We start from the raw sequence: 16,766 nt of genomic DNA, 5'->3' as shown, positions 1-16,766 counted from the left end.
TGTTCGCTGTTTAACAATTTAACAACTAATATAATTTATAACACAGAAAATTTATATTTGTATTTGTTAGGCCAAAGCTCAATTATTTTGTTTTAATTTATTTTTTAAGTGACCAACAAAATAAGCTTTTGAACAAAAACTATTTAAAATTTATAATAATAATGATGATGAATTTAAGAAATGAAAATTGTGATTCAATCTCAAACTCTGCATGCATTATTGTACATTAATTGAAATATGGGAGCGTCTTGGCCATGTTGCCTCTTGGCCACATTGGCGCAACGCAACTGATTGTGGTATTCGCAGGGAGTAGCAAATGTGATTAATTGTCCATTGCGACTCACACAGACGGGACGATAATAGCGGGGACAACTGTACTCGCAGCTGGATTCATCTTCTCCAATTGCGTCCAGGTTGTCGCCCAGCTCTTGCTGCTCAGACTCCTGATCCTGATCCTGCTGCCCATCATCCTCATCTTCATTTTCATCTGCATAACCGTATTCATCGAATTGTTCTTCAATGCTGTCAGGCTGTAAGTATATATCCTCACTGCCCGCTGTCCCATAATTCTCTTCCAACTGCAATTTGGCTGCAACCGCTGTCAGGGCCATCAATAACATCACTACCACCAAATGACGCATGTTTCACTTCTTGGCTTTAACTGTGCTCCTCGTTTCCCAATTCAGCCCATTTTATATACGCTGTTTTTATGGCCCACAGTTGTTCAAATACAAAACAAAACCTTTTCTCTTTCTCTCCACATGTCATGAATTGTTGTTAAAGCATTTCTTAAATACGTATGTATTCAAATGTGAATCAAGGTTAAATGCTTGGCTTGGCTTTAGTTGACTTTGCTTTACTGATAACACCACTATTGCCCTGCAAGTGAGTATACTCGTTTCGACTGACATTATGTAACAGCTAAGTTTTCATAAGATAAAAGCCGATTATTCTTTAAAAATACAAGTTTTCAGAACCAAAAAAAATCTTTAAAAAAAGACTAATTTTTTATAAAAAAAAAAAAACAACTTTTCCAAATATTCAATTATTTCTATAATAATCTATTATGAGTTTTAGACATTATAAAAATAGTTCGGTTTGGGTATTTAAAAGTTGCCTTGTTAAAAGAAAGTTCAATGGATTCTTTTGCTTATCAATTGAAGAAAGCAAAGGTTAATTATTTATTTATAAATTGCCTCAGGTAGCTGAGAATACATTTTAAATTGCAATTTGTTTGATTATAAAAAATAGTATTATCATTATTCGTGCTGTTACAAAAATTCTCTTAACATTGAAATTTCCCTAAAATTTTCTGTATTTGTGCAATGATAAAAACATTGAATAAATAACTATTATTTGTAATATATAATGTGTAGCATTTTCATTGCTTAAAAATAATATTATTATTAATAATTTTCTGTATTTGCGCAATGGTAAAAACATTGAAAAAATCAATATTAGTTATAATATACAATTTGTATTTGAAAATTAATGTGTAGCACTTTCATTGTTTAAAAAAATAACAATGCACGTATATTTTCACATAAAAATTACATTATAATTGAGGGAAATAACAAAATCAAACGAAATGCGATCTTAGATCTGGAATTGTGAACAGGCACGGAAAGCTAATAATTATTTAGCTAATCGCATTAGATCCAGTCCATGTAACCCTGTTCGAAGGCATGACGCACCATTCCGAATATGCGATAATTCGCCTCGTCGCCGGCAATCTCCACGGAGAGCTTGTGGAACGCCTCGCCGTGCATGTCCGTCTCAAAGAGCTTGGACAGACGATCACAATCCTGTTCGTTGCCCATTAACCAAGGCATGAAGTGCATGCAAATCATGACGCCGTAGAAGCCATATCGCTTAAAGTGACCCTCGAAGCGTTCAAAACTGTACAGGAAGTGAAGAGATAAAAGAGAGATATTACAATAAATAGTAATTTAAAAATAATAAAACAAAACAAAGAAAAAATCTTTGAATTAAATAAAAATTATTCAAAATAAAGAGTGGAAAAAATAGTTATTTCATTATTAGGTTAAAAAACAATGCATATTTTTTAAAGAAACCAAAAAAAAGAAAGAAAATTCAGCAAAGAAAAATATTCAGAGTACAAAAATTGGGGAATTAGATTTATAGATGTTGACTAGATGTTTAATATATGATATGTTTGTAGAGTGCCCACCTGTAGTCATCAAGGAACTGCTGCAGTTGCTCATCACTGAGGGAATCCTTGTTGCGCTGCAGAATCAACTCGAGGGTCTCATGCATCTTCCTGTGATAGAGGCGCAACAATCTGGGGAAGATTGTTTCACGCTCCTCGCAGGGCGTGTTCATGTAGAGAAAGAAACTGATGTCCAAGGCGGTGGAGCTGTAGCGCAACTCCTGGAAATCAATCATCTTGATGTTGTCCACCTTGCCATCGGCATCCTCATGAAACATTACATTATTCCGATTGAAATCACCATGTACAAATGTGCTAAAGTAACTATCCGACTGTTTGGGATCACAGGAGTCGCTTCTTATGTGCTCCATCAATTGAATGGGTTGATCAAAGAATCTCTGACGCATCTGCTCCAACTTATTTGCCAGCGGAGTGTCCTGATCTCCTTGCAGCAACTCATCCCGGCAGCGATCATAGAACTCAAAGAAACGATCAAAGGCCACACGATAAAGCACCTCAAACACATTGGAAACTCCAGCATCAAAGACAAAGGGCAAGGTGACGAGTCCGTCGCGCAGGCGTTGATGTACTTGCGGCTCCAGGATGCGTGTGGCATAGCCAAGTGCGTGATAAGGTCCCAGCACACCACACATCGCCTCCAGTTGATCATGGCGCAAGATCAATCGTGGTCCGAGCTCATAACCCAACGGCTTCAGATGCTGCAATGCCAGCACTGACTCCCGATCGTCACTTAATCCTGCAGAGCAACAATACAGATACGTTATCTAGGGCATGCCACACATTTTATACCCTTGCACAACAATCTCTAGTTATGCTGAAGAAAAAATAATACGTTTTTCATACGACAATTCCATTTTCAAGCAATCAATCCTGAGAAAGCTATATGATCAAGTAATCCGATGTGAACAAAATTTATGAGTTATGCATAAATTGCCGTTAAAAACTAATCTATCTATAAAAAAAATTATTTTATTTGTGAAAATTATTGATTTATTTTGAATATAATAAATTTAGACAAAAAAAATATATATTCTATATTACAAGACAAGGTTTTTCTTTTCAAAATTGTGTATGTGAATTTTATCCTTTATCAAACTAATACCTTGACATACTGTACATTTTTGTTACAGTAGAAAAAACGAAAAAATTAAAAAATCACAGCAAATTCAAAAAAAAAAAGCCCGCTTTTCACTGTTGACTTTACCTAAAAAGGACAGAGAAAAAAAGCTGTTATGTCAACACTGATCGAGACTTACCATCGATAATTCCGAATTGAGCACGAAAAGTGCGAGGCACGAATTCGTCGACAAGCGTCGTATTAAGTTTGCTCTTTCGCAAAAGTTGCTCATAGGCAGGCAGAATTTCCGCATAGAGGAAAATTTCGTTGGAAAACTGAGTGTAAGATTTGCTAGACTCGCGAAATTCCTTTTCGCCCTTCATGAATTTCACCAGCACCAGTTCCTTTTTCTCGCTGGTGAAAGGGAAAATGTAAGGCAAAAGAGAGATATTAAAAAAAAAAACTTCACTTACTTGCCGGCAATATTGAGATCCAGTTCGACAGTGTAAAGCGCCGACATGAAGCCATCTAATCCCGTGGAGCATTGAATGCGATGCGAAACTAATGCCGCATTCTCGCCAAAATACTTGAAAATGTCATAGACTAGATATCGCTCAATATAATCCAATTGCTGCCGTTGCGTTGACATATTGTTCCTATTCGCCCAGTGTCACACTTTCAAATGAATATGATACTCTTTCATCAGCATCAATTGACTTTAATTACATATCTAAAGTACACGTATGTGTCTCTTGTTATCGAAGCCAATGGAGGGGCGGCCATATACAACAGGTTTAAATAAACAAATTTCTTTGTTGTTGTTGCGATTGGGGTTGAAGATAAAATATCGATATGTATTTTCTGCGATCGATATTTTAAGCATCGATGAGCTGAAAAACAACTTATTTGAACTCGAGCCTAGATATTGATCTTATCGAAAAAAAGAATATATTTTGTATCAACATACATAGAGTAAAATTACTATTATTTTATATCGTAATATTTTCAATGCAATTAAAAACTATAGGAAAAATACTAGTTGTTCTGTCATGCATGCTGACGCTTGATGAGGTAAGCTACCGATAGCTGTTTTTCCAGTATTGACAATTTGACAGCCCTGCTCTGGTGAACGGCGCACAATTTAAATGTGAACTGAATTAAGCCACAATTTAACCATAAATAAACATTTTTAGGCAAATTTAAAATTCGAAACTAAATGAAATGAAGGTGTTCATTTTTACGAAGGTTTGAAGTTCGACACCCCTCCAGAGTCGAATTTCTATAGTTTGATTCTGAAAAAAACTCGACACAATTCCAAAAAAAAATTCTGCTATTTTTCTGGGAATCAAGGCTGCCACACCGTTCATGTGTTCAGGGCTGCCATTTTGTTTTCGTTTTTAGCTATTTTGCATCGAAATTTCAGCTATTTTTCGGGTGCTTTCCAGCCAGAAATTCCTATTTTTACTCTAAAAAGTTTGCAGCACTGGAGTTATAAATAATACAAAAAAAATCAAACTGTTTGTTTCAAAACGAAAATCATTTCAGTAAAAGTATTGCTAATATTAATAAAAAAATATTTTCTACACATATATGTATACAGTCATCCTGTACGCGATTTTGTCGGTACAATGTCTCGGGTGTTTTGTGTATGAACGCAGTGTTGTCAGCCAACTGATGATTTAAAAAAAAAAAGAATCGTAATGGATCAGGCATCACTTTTGGTAACGTTCTAAGCCGCAAGCAATAAAATATAATAGGCTTGAACATATTAATCGTTTCGTTGACAACTCTGTTGCTGCTTAGGTTGAATACCCAAAAAACCAAATAATAAAATCAAAACAAGTAATAGTAAAGTAACAAGACAGCAGCATGTCAGTGTATGTGTGCGCTACGAACAAACGACAAAAGAAGCGACCAAATAAACGTGCTGGAAAAACATAAATGAAAGATAAACGCTGTGCAGCACTATAACGCTTGTGTGTTGCATTTAACAACACTGTTTTTGCGCATTTCATGCCCAGTATTGCAGTATTTTTGTATTTGTTCATCTGCCTCTGGTATTTTTGTATTTTCTATTTCTCTTCATTTTCGTTTTGCTCTTTGGTACGTTCAGACGTGAGCGCGCGGTTTTGTCGTCGTCCGTCGTTGTTTTGTCCGTCGTCTTTCGTCGCGTTATGTGTGGCAACAAACAAAAATCGGAGCTATTCAACACAACAAAACCAAAATACAACAACAAGTACAAACATATGTACATACACATATAGTTTAACGCTCTTTGTAACTCCATTTCATTTTATTCGTTTTTTTTTGTCGTTTTGTGTTGCGCATGGTTCAAACGCTGCAGCAAAAAGGTTGGTGAAAAAGAAAAAAAAAACGTCGGCTGTCGTCGCGCCGTTCCACCGTTATACGAACTGTGAATGTGTGTGTGTGTGTGTGTGCATTATTTTTTGTTATTGTGTTTCGGTATTTCCATCTCTCCTTTTTTATATTTAATATATTAAAACTAAAGTTTAAAGGTGTTAAAAAAACAGTTTTAAAGACAGCAGTGCAAGTTATCGAAAGAAGAAGAAAATTATTCGTCGCCTTGCGTTTCGTTCTGTTTTTTTTTTTTTGCTCTTCCTTTTTTTGTGAACATTTTTTTTTGTACACTGCTGCTCTCTCCGCCTCCGCTGTTGCGACGCGCTCTTTTGTTAGCCGCAGAGTTGTCTGTGTGTCTGTGTATGCGTGCGACAGCATTTTTTTTATTTATTTTTTTTTAATGTGTGTGCTCTAAAGTTTATTGTTGAATATGTTTTAATATCTTGCTTCTCTCTCTCTCTCTCTCTCTCACACACACTTGCTGTAAATATATGTGTGTGTGTGTGTGCCTATGTATATTTTATAAACGTTTTCAGCGCTTTAAAAAACTGAGCAGTAGCAACAACAACAAAGCACCAAAAGGCAAATTTTGTTTGCTAGCCAGTGTATACATACATACTTATGTGTATTGTATGTATTGGTGTATTTATATATATATATATGTGTGTGTGTATATATGTATGAGTTTCTGTTTGCGTAAAGCAGAAGGAGAAGCAACGTCGTCGTCAACGTCAGCGTCGTCGTCGTCGTTTGCTTCAAGTGAAACATGTTTTTGATATTGCCCACAGCAACAACAACTTAAATAACAACAACAGCAAATACGACAAAAGAGCAGCTGCAACAGAAGCAGCAATAACAACAACAACCACAGAATTGACAACAATTTGTAACTCTACAGAAAAACATCAACAATCATCAGTCAAATGTAAGTGTGCTGCCTTTTATTAATGTACATATGTAAGTATATGTGTATGTATGCGAATACATATGTATGTATGAGGTCTCAGCATCAAATTTTGTTTGGTTATGTTGAAGGCGAGAGATGCCGCCGCAACCGCCGCTGCTAGCGTCAACGTCGCTGTCGGCGTTGCCACTGTGTTACATTTTTGCGCGCATACGATGGCAGCGCCGCCGTCAACGTCAGTGAGAGAGAGGTACAAACATATTGGATTTGCCGGCATTTCTTCTTGTGCACTTCTGTTTCTGATTGGGAAGGCATGTGGTTTTGCGGTCCGTAAATGAGTGTGAGCGTGTGTGTGTGCGCACGCCAGGTAGCAGCGCATCAGACACACACACATACATACATACACAGAGGCATGTGCACAATGCTGCTGCTAAAACGCAAACAAGAATTAAAAAAAAATGCCATTGACGCTGTCAGAGCAGGGCAGAGCCAAAGCAGCGCTGCAGCAGCGTCATTGAAGTTGAAACAGCAAAACATATGTACGTATGTACATACGTACATACATATGGATATGTAGGTAGACGGTCATGTACAGCTACAGCCAGGCTGGCTGGCGCTCTCACGATGCTTTTACCCTCTCTACCTCTGCTGACGCCGACGCCGACGCTGCCGACGACGCGTTGTCTGCACAAAGAGCAAACAGCGACGTTGGCAGCGGCGCATTTTATTTGAATTATTATTTTTGTTATTGTTGTTGCAATTGTTGTTGTGAAAATATGCATGCATAAATTCTAATTGAAATTATAACTAAATTGTTTAATTGACAAATACAGAGAAATGCACGACATATGTTTGTCAAGATAAGAGCGACGCTCTCTCTCTCTCTCTTTTTGCAGACTGCATTTTTATTACAATTTGTTGTTAAGCAAATTCAACAACAACAAGAAAGACAACAACAACAAAACTCGCATGCTTCATTTCTGGGATTGGGAGCGAGAGAGTAAGTTAAATGCGCAACCTTTCTCTCTCTCGCTTACACACACCACTTTGCTGCTCATTTAAGCTGATGTTTCAACAATGTTGCCGGCAGCAACAATAAGAAAACGTCGCTCTCTCACTCTCTCTCTCCGCGCCACCTCCCCACCGTTGGTACTTTCTGTCTGTTGTCACCGTTGTCCGTCAACAGCTGGACAGGCGAACGTAGAGGGCGCCAGCAGCAGCTGTTTGAAGTGATTTGGTCACATTGTTGGGTCATTGCCTCTGTCCTTGGTCTCGTGATTCGTGACTCGTTACACGTTAGTCGTGACTGATGCATTCACAGCAACTCTCTTGGACTTTATTTGCCCTTGCATTTTAGTTTGTTTATGCATTTTTCTTATCGTTATTTGTTATTGTTGTCTATTTCTCAAGAAATACGCTCACGCATTTTGCCTGAAAAGATGCAAACGATACTTTTCACATAAACAACAACAAATATAAAGGAATAGAAAAAATTTAACAGGTGCAAAAGTGCCACATTTCCATTGAAAACAACAGAAAGATCAGTGCAATATATTCTTTGGAATAAACAAAGAGAGATTGAGCAAAAATATAACCAGTAATATGAAGAGAGAGAGAGAGAGAGTGTAAGAACTAGAACAAGTGTTGATATCAAGTTCGTTGTAATCGATAAATTGTTGTTTATTAAATTATGACTTCATTAACTATAGAAAAATGAACATGATAATTCAGTGTTAAACGCTACAGGTGAGCAAGCCCGCCTATAAGACACCCTGTATCTATGCTTAAAATCATCAAAAATGTCAAATGTAATTTTTTTTAATGTTTAGGATAGTAGAGATTCAACTTAATTAAAAAAAAAAACAATTTATGACACAAAAATTAAATTTAAAACATTTTTTTTCTTTAAATTATAAAATTTGTTAAAAAGAATTTGTATAATATAGAAACTAAAAATTGAATGCACATACCATAATATCAATAAAGTTGCAAAAATAGTACATCCACGATTATTCCTATTCTTCCACATAGTACAAAACTTCAAAATAATAAGAAAATAAAAAAAAAAAAAATGCATAAAACACCAACTAGTTTTCAGTATACTCCATCTAAAAATAGTATATATATTTATCCAGATAATAAAAAAATAACACAGAATTCCAAAAGTAACACAAAATACAAAACATAAAGTTTATCCCGTTGGTAGGCACCCATTACCCCCATTCATAAGTAGTCCATCTATGATTTTCTACATTTTTTTTTCTGGCTTTTGTGTAGCTCGTTACGTTGTTGTCGTCTGTAACTGTGACTGCGACTGCGACTGTGACAGTTGTGATCGGATGTGGAGTCTGCCTTCTGTCTGGCCTCAACTGCAGCACAGGCTGCTTGATAGGCAGCCACCTTGACCTTTTCATACTCGTTGCGAACAGAGTCGAGTTGCTTTTGAAGTCGATCGGCGCGTTCCTTGGCTCCGATGAGCATGTGACGCTTCGCATTGAAATCCGTTTGAGCCAATTTACCCATGTATGACAGGCCCGAAACACTGTGACGCATCGAATTCTCTATTTCCAGCAATTGTTTAAACTGTGACTCGGCAGATTTGAATGCACTATCGACTCTTTGGGCATTACACTCACTCGTCTGTATGAAATTTCCCAAATGATTTGACATTGCATCGGCTGCGCTCATTTCCATCTTCAATTTATCGACCAAGGCCCGTTTACACTCCAGGACAGTTTGAACAGCATTTGAGGCTTTAATCGCCTTCTCGGCCAACTGAAATTTCACCTGGTTGGCCGCACATTCAGCGGCATTTGATTGTGCATCTTTTGCCGCTGTTGCAACTTGAGCTGCTTTTGCTGCAATGTTGAAATCAGACTTATCAGTCTTATCATCATCGATATCCGGGCAAAAAGACGGTGACTCTGATGAGAAACACTGGGTTGTACTCGTTGAAATGTCGATAACATTTTCCGATGCCGATGACGATGCTGCCGCTGACTCGTCGTCTGTCATTTGATCAGCTTCAAATTCATCCAGACAATTTATACGTTCTACATCCACAATTGACAGAAAAAGTAGCAACAGTGTAAAAAACTTCCATTTCCATTTCATTGTTCCAATTGATTTTCCTTTTCCAAATGCCAATTGATTTTCCTTTTCCAAATGCCAATTGTTTACCAGATCTACATGTTTGGAAAAGCTACTTCGTTTTTCTGCGTGTATTTCAATTAGTTTTAGATCTTGCTTCTTTATAAAATAATCTTAAAATTCAAGAAGAAAAATTAATTTCTTTTAAAATAAAAGTTAACCAAAATAGAAATATTTTAGGGCGTGTTTAATTATAATTATTATTAAAATTAGATAATATACTTTATTAATAATAAAAAAAATTTAATACTGACAATCTATATCTAAACTTTGGTATCTTGTAGTATTTTTTGCAGTGTATCTACAGAGTATCGATAATTGTATCGAAACTTGTAATTCTTGTTGATGCTGTAATTAACAGACATTACTGTTTATAAGCCAACAGACAACTGTTAACGTTAACATAATGCATTTCTTTTGCATACATGCAGTTGTATGCATATGTGTGTGTTAGAAAGGGTCAGAAGATCACTTCCATTTATGTTGTGGCTGTTGTTAATTTTGCAGCAGCTGTTGGTTTTTCACCTGTGTGCGGCACTTGATGACAACAAAAGCGCAGATTGATAAAATGCGTTTTAAGTACAAATTCATTGGCGTTTGCGTTTTCTTTTTATTGCGCAGCAATGTGCGATGACGACGCTGCCAAATCAAATAACAACAGACAAAATAACAACAACAACGCCAGCAAAAACACGTGAGGGACTCTGTGGGTGGGTCGCGTAGAGAGGGGAGGCGTTGAGAGATATTTGACGCCTCTCTGCCATCGCTCAATCACACGAAAAGCACTCAAAACAAAAGTTGACAGCAGCGATTTACACGTGCTGCCTACGTCGCTGTCAAAGCTCGCAGTCGCAGTCAACGGTGGGTGGCGCTAGCTGAAAAACTGCGCTTCAAAAGCACAGACTCACAAACATACATACATACATGAATAAAAACAGTCGCGTCATTGTCGTGTAGGATGTTGATAATGAAGAGGAGGTGAAAGTATTCCCAATAAAAAAGAACGTCATTTCTTTTGTTGTGCTAATATTCTAATCAGCACGCAAGCAAATGATAGCTTGCGGCAGAGAGCAAAAGAGAGAGAGAGACTGAGAGCAGTAGATTACATGCAGTGTTGCCAGATTTTCAGGTTGTAAAATAGCTAAATGGATCCCAGCAAAGTGATATATCTAGAAAATTATCAGAGTTACTTTTAAAAATATTTGAATTTATTTAAAATTATGTTAAACTTATAAGTAGATATACATATGCATTTCTTAAACAAAAAAAAAAAGACAGTTTTATTTATCTTTTATTGAATCGATATATGCGACATAATTGATTCATATTTTAGATTGGTCCGATTAATTGTAATATTTAATGCTTTTAAATGCATTATTGTTTGAGCTAAATTTAGAAGTTACTGCTTAAAATGTTGGACCAACATAATTGACAAAATTGATACTGACGTCACAGAGAATTTATTTATACTTTCGGTTTTTTCTAAGTACAAAATAGCCAAGTCTAGCCAGAAAATGGCAACACCGATGTATCTAAAGTAAACCGAAATAATAATAATGCAACAATAATAATATAACCAAAAATTTTTGGAAATTCGCAATTTTGAAGAGAGAGAGAGAGAGAGAGTCGGAAATATCTAATTGGAATTGGAATTTATTCTGCTTGCTGCAATTGTTGTTGGTGCTTGTGCGATCGCTCAATGCTGCTGTTGGTGTTGTAGTTGCTGCCGTCGCCTAGCAAATTTCAATGCCAGTGTCAAAGCTATGCGTCGCCGTCACACAAACACATACACACACACACGCCACAGATATGCATATCATGAAAGAGAGGAGAAAAGCTTCGATTTTGTTATTGGTAAAAGTTGACGTAGGCATTCGATTAAAAATGTCTATCGATTTATGTACAGAATGTCAAATAATTGTTTTGATAAAAATAATAATGGTCTTTTTTTTAACTGTAAAATTAATGGTTTTTATACTTGTTCTAAGAACCATAAGCAAATGTATTAAAAAAAGGGGGGTCTAAAGTATTTTTTGCCAAAATAAAATGTGGGATTGAAAAAAATATAAATAAATATAGTTTGTCAAAACAGTTAATTGACTAAATGTATGTATTTATGTTATTGCCAATTTTTTGACACTTGCAGGGCTGTCATCTCAGGGTTACACACACACACACACACACACACAGAGATTTTAATTGTCAGTTATTTACTGATGCTTCTTTGTGTCGTTTAATTAATACTTATTATTTGTGCTATTGCGTTTTGGGCAAAAAGCAAAACTTTATTATTGCGTTGACCTTGTGCTTAGCAAGCAAAGAGGAAGAGAAAAGTAACGACAAAAAGCGCAAACAAAGCTTGCGCGACTTTTTGCGACTGCGCCGACGAATTCGTTTTGCGGCGAAATCGGTCATTGAACTTTGAACCAAACAACGAAAAAAAAAAAATACAAAATAAAATAAAAATGTGAGTGTATAAAATAAAGCGAAGTGAGAATGTAAATTCTGTTGTTGTTGCTAATCATATTTGTGTGAGTATGCGTGTGTGTGTGTGTGTGTGCGCGTTTGTCTGTTTTTGTATTTTGTTTTGTTGCCAGCGTTCATTCCGTTACGCACTTGAGCGAAAGACAAGACAAGACAAAAAAAAAAGAAAGCATCTGCTCGCCTTTCTACTTTGCCTCACTTGCGCTATCCTATGCTATTAAAAAATAAATATAAAGTATAATATGCTTTCAAAAGTGCAAAAGAAAAAAAGCTAAAACTTAATGTTGTTGCTTTATTTTGTGGCTAATCAGCGCAAGCAGAAAAAAAACGCCTACAAAGTATTTTTAGTACAAAGCGCGCACCTAAAAACAAGAAACGGGAACACACTCTCACACACACACACACTGTAGCAGAGAGCTAGGGAGAGAGAGTGAGTGAGAAACACAGGCACACGCATCCCATATTCAATAACTGAATGTATTTTTGTTGTTGTCTCTCGCCCACATGTTGCGCAAATGACTTTTCGACATGTGTGTGTGTAAATATTTTAATATTTAATTTAATTTGAATTGACTTAATCAAAGCTGAAAAGTGAAGTAGTCAAAAAATTATTAAATTTACATTTTTACACAGATATAATTCAACTTTTAATTACTTGCGACATATATTCAAAAGATGTCATTTGTCATTTTGTATACTATGTCAATTGTCATTTTTTGTAAAATAAAAATGAAGAATAAGTTTATAAAATACACAAATTAAGCTTTCTTCATAAAAATGTAAATTTTTTAAGTATTTTTCACATTTTTTAATTAGCTTCGAACAAAATGTATTTATTAATTTATTTATAAAAGTAAAAAAACAAATATTTTAATTAAATATAATATTTAAATATTATAACGGTTCCGGTATAAAATTCGAGCAGCGCCGACGCGTCGGTAACAGCAGCGGCGGCAGCAGCGCAGTTGACAGCGCAGTTGGCAGCGCAGCTATTTGGGTCACGCATGACGCGCGTTTCTTCGACTAGAGCATGCGTGCGTGCCCTGTTAATGTTGTTATTGCAGTTGTACTTGTCTGTTGGTGGGTGGCGTTGGCGCACAATGAGAGAGAGTGAGTGAAAGAGAGAGGCGAAAAGGGGATTGGAAATGAGAAGTGCAAAGCGAAAGCAAAAGCACGCGCTCACGCTGCGGTGACGTCAAACGTTGTTGGATCGTAAAGTTTTCTTTTAGTTTTTAAAACGAATGCATGCAATCGCGTGGGGAAAGAGAGACACTAATAGCGTATGTGATAGAGCGAGAGAGAAAGAGAGAGAGATTGAGGGAAAGAAAGGGAGAAGAGCGACCACCCACAAAATGTGCAGAGTTGCCAGCTGCGCATGAAATTTAATTGGCGCGTCGTCGTGGTGTGGGATTCTGTGCGTGGGGTATTTGAATTTTTGAATCGTAGACCAAAAATAAATTATGATGCATGCCAAAGTTGTTGCTGCCTGGCTAAAAATACAAAACGCACACACACGCATGCATACAATTACTTATGTTGTATGTATGTATGCATCAGTGTTACCAGATCAGCTTTTTTCCAGTCAAATCTAGCGATTATAAAAGTTCAATTACGAAAAAAAAATCCGTAAAACAGCGGTAAACGAGAATTCCGGAATTTTTAATGTAAATTTGTAGGTAGAACGTAGACTTGTAGAGTTAATACTAACAATTTATGATCAATTAATCTTTATTAGTATGAATAGTCGTGGTTACTGATTGCTTTAATTTTGTCAAACATGTATGTTTTCAGATTCACAAAAAGTATTCTAAGTATTTTAGAATTAAACAAAACGAATGAAACAAAAATTTTTATAGTTATTATTTTTTTTTTTATAACTCTCATTAAAACCAGGTTTTTTTCGGTTTGTAAAAAAATTGGATTTACTGGTAGCTCATATTATATTCGTACATGCAAACACAAGTTGATTGCTGCGACGGTTTGTGACGTCACAAGAATCGGTCACAAGCACAACTCGTGCAATTGATAAGAAACGCAATAAAGTTTTCTTACTGACTGTGATTTTGATGATGGATCACCACCACTTGAAGCTCGAGATGTCGCATATTAGCCAGTGTTTACTGTGCTTAACGATGACTATCAGATGCCATTTGAATGTCGTCGCCATGACGCATTGGCAAAAAGTTTTTTTCTTTATTTATTTTTTTGTTACCGTGTGAATCAGAATCAGAACAAATCATTAATGGGATGGAACTGGTTTTTCTTCTTCTTTCTTTTTTGGGATTGCACTTAACTTTTGCCGCCAGCCGGCAATGTGTAATGTGTCAGTGTGTGAGTAATAGTATCTTTCTGTTGCAGAATTGCAGCTGTGTGGCAACGCTGTTTGCATTTGCATGGCAACACGGCAAATGTGAAAACAAATGCCAAAATATGTCAGAACAACAACAGCAACAAACAGTGAAATGCTCGGTGGCCACTTTCACCGCTAAAAGCAAAGCGAATTTGCCGCTCACTCTGCATACAAACAAACGTACATACATATGTATGTAGACATAAGACTATGTGTGTGTGTCTGAGCAGTGCTGCCATTTTAGCTTATTTGAAGCTAGACTTTGCTATGTGTAATTAAAATAATTTGATGCTAGAATTCTTACAATTCTTAAAAATGACTACTACATTTTCAGATTGTCAGATAATTTCTACAAACTTGAGAAAATCAATAATTCTTTATAGAAAATATTTTAATGACAAAAATATCATTATTTGAATATTTCTAATTTCTAATCTAAATGCAACATCTACAGATGTAACTTTTTGTTTAAAAACATACTCTGGTAAAGATATTGTTGTTGATATTAACGATTAAGTGAAGATAAAACGAACAATCAGAGGAGCTAATTTTTAAAGCAATTTTATTAATATTTTAACTATTTTTAAATACTTTTAAAAAATATCAAATTAGCTTTTAAGCCCTTGATATTCTGACAACACTGCAGTCTATCTCTTGGTCTATATAAATGTGAGTGTGTGTATGATTGCAAAAGGTGTTAGAGCCCAAGTAAGTTGGCGGCTAAACTCATTAAAACATTTGCGCACACACAGCAAACACATTTAATTAAAAATACAAAAAAAAAAATACACAATTTTTGCCTGGTAACAACAGGCGCTTAACAGCTGTATGTCATAGCACAGAGCTTTAAGTCAGACTGCGCTTTCTACGCCTAGACTATGTATATGTGTGTGTGTGAGTGCGCGTGGCGCTCAAGCTAGACATGTTGAACTTGCTCTTATAGCTCAAAGCTGTTAGAACTCGCGCTCACACTCACACAGACTAAAACTCAGACACCCATACAGAGACACTTGCGTCGCGTGTCGTTCGTTCACCTGCCGAGCTGTGAGCGCACGACCTAATGAGAGGCCACAAAATAATAAATAAGAGAAAGACAGTGTGTGTATGTGTGTGTAAGAGAGAGAGAGAGAGAGTTCTTTGAGTCCAGCGTGTGAACAGCGCGTGTTTTTTCTTTATTTGGTTTCTTTTGCGCCGCGCAAAATGTTAGTGAATTATTGCACTTTGCATACACGTACATTTGTATGTGTGATTGTATATATTGTATATATATATGTGTGTGTGTAATGTATTGTTTATAAAATGACCAACTAAGCTTTTCTTTATTCTGTTTCTCTTTGCAGCTCTGGACGACCACATCTATAGCAAGCTCAGTGAAGCAACAACAACAACAACAAAATATTAATAACAATAATAAAAAAGCGAAAACCAAAACAACAACAACAGAGAAACCATCAAACAACAATTGTGTTCAAAAGTTAATAAATCGTGCGTGTTATTTATGTGTGTTGTTTATTTGATTTCCCCTCTCACGTGAAATGTTTGTTCCCATGCAAAATGTGCACAACAGTACTTTGCATTAACAACAACAATCATAATAAACATAATAATAATAGTAATAACTACAGCAGAAGAGCCAGCAGCAAAAAGAAGTTCAACAACAACAATTTAACGACAACAACAATAACTTAAGGGGGAAAAATAAAACAAAATTTCCTTTTTGGCCTTACGCCTCTCTCCGATCTTCGTGTCCACTCTACTCTCTTCGGCCTACAATACTGCTGAGTGCGTGCGTGCGGGTGTGTGAGAGAGTCAAAGCAAGAGAGTGAGTGATAGAGTTTTGTGCGTTGTTTTTGTTTTCGTTGCACACGCACACGCATAGCTCGGTCGGTGTGTGTGTGCAATGGATTTGCATTGTTATTGCAATACTATGAACTGTGTGTTGTGTGTGTGTGTAGAAAACAACCGTAAATAAATGAAAATCGCAACGTCATAATCATCATTAAAATTACACACTAAAAACAACAGGAACAACATAAAGAAGAAGCAACCAAAAAACGTGTGCGTAACAAAATCAACAACAATAGCAGCAGCAATAACATAACAGTAGCATTAACATTAACATAACAGCAACATAACATAGACATACATAACATTCAAAGCAAATCCAACAAAAGACTTAAAAAGTGTGTTCATTACTTTAAAATAAAAAAATCAACAACAACAACAACAAGCGAACGAAAAATAAATTAAAATATATAACTTAACCTAACAC

General features: G+C 36.1%; 3 protein-coding genes and 1 long non-coding RNA gene across 5 annotated transcripts; 1 reads left to right on the top strand and 3 right to left on the bottom strand.

Annotated features, from left to right (window-relative positions):
* Positions 1-62: 62 nt before the first annotated feature.
* On the bottom strand, positions 63-673 carry LOC117792443. The gene has a single exon (XM_034632600.1). It carries the CDS (start codon positions 639-641, stop codon positions 201-203), a length of 441 nt encoding a protein of 146 aa, XP_034488491.1. The 5' UTR covers positions 642-673; the 3' UTR covers positions 63-200.
* Positions 674-1,510: 837 nt separating this feature from the next.
* LOC117793571 lies at positions 1,511-4,037 on the bottom strand. The gene is made up of 4 exons (XM_034633925.1): positions 3,722-4,037; positions 3,448-3,662; positions 2,192-2,927; positions 1,511-1,899 (listed from the first exon to the last, which is right to left on the bottom strand). Exons 1-4 carry the CDS (start codon positions 3,895-3,897, stop codon positions 1,653-1,655), a joined length of 1,374 nt encoding a protein of 457 aa, XP_034489816.1. The 5' UTR covers positions 3,898-4,037; the 3' UTR covers positions 1,511-1,652.
* A 1,276-nt stretch (positions 4,038-5,313) lies between these two features.
* Positions 5,314-16,443, top strand: LOC117793830. Of its 2 annotated transcripts, XR_004618314.1 has the most exons (3): positions 5,314-5,599; positions 6,395-6,531; positions 15,835-16,443. It is a non-coding gene; the product is annotated as an uncharacterized LOC117793830 (long non-coding RNA). The 2 variants fall into 2 exon arrangements; XR_004618313.1 differs by lacking the exon at positions 5,314-5,599 and having other exon boundaries at positions 5,876-6,531.
* On the bottom strand, positions 8,656-9,601 carry LOC117793818. The gene has a single exon (XM_034634240.1). The coding sequence runs from the start codon at positions 9,523-9,525 to the stop codon at positions 8,749-8,751; it is 777 nt and encodes a 258-aa protein (XP_034490131.1). The 5' UTR covers positions 9,526-9,601; the 3' UTR covers positions 8,656-8,748.
* Positions 16,444-16,766: the final 323 nt, after the last annotated feature.

Source organism: Drosophila innubila, chromosome X, assembly GCF_004354385.1.
Source record: "Drosophila innubila isolate TH190305 chromosome X, UK_Dinn_1.0, whole genome shotgun sequence".
In the NCBI taxonomy this organism is placed as follows: Eukaryota; Metazoa; Arthropoda; class Insecta; order Diptera; family Drosophilidae; genus Drosophila; species Drosophila innubila.
This window is presented reverse-complemented; position numbering and strand designations above follow the sequence as displayed.

Coding starts and splice junctions, on each gene's coding strand:
- LOC117792443 (XM_034632600.1), bottom strand. CDS start 641: ATGCGTCATTTGGTGGTAGTGATGTTATTGATGGCCCTGACAGCGGTT.
- LOC117793571 (XM_034633925.1), bottom strand. CDS start 3,897: ATGTCAACGCAACGGCAGCAATTGGATTATATTGAGCGATATCTAGTC. Junction 2,928..3,447: donor TCAATTCGGAATTATCGATG/GTAAGTCTCGAT, acceptor GTTGCTCTGCAG/GATTAAGTGACGATCGGGAG. Junction 1,900..2,191: donor CAGTTCCTTGATGACTACAG/GTGGGCACTCTA, acceptor CTTCCTGTACAG/TTTTGAACGCTTCGAGGGTC.
- LOC117793818 (XM_034634240.1), bottom strand. CDS start 9,525: ATGACAGACGACGAGTCAGCGGCAGCATCGTCATCGGCATCGGAAAAT.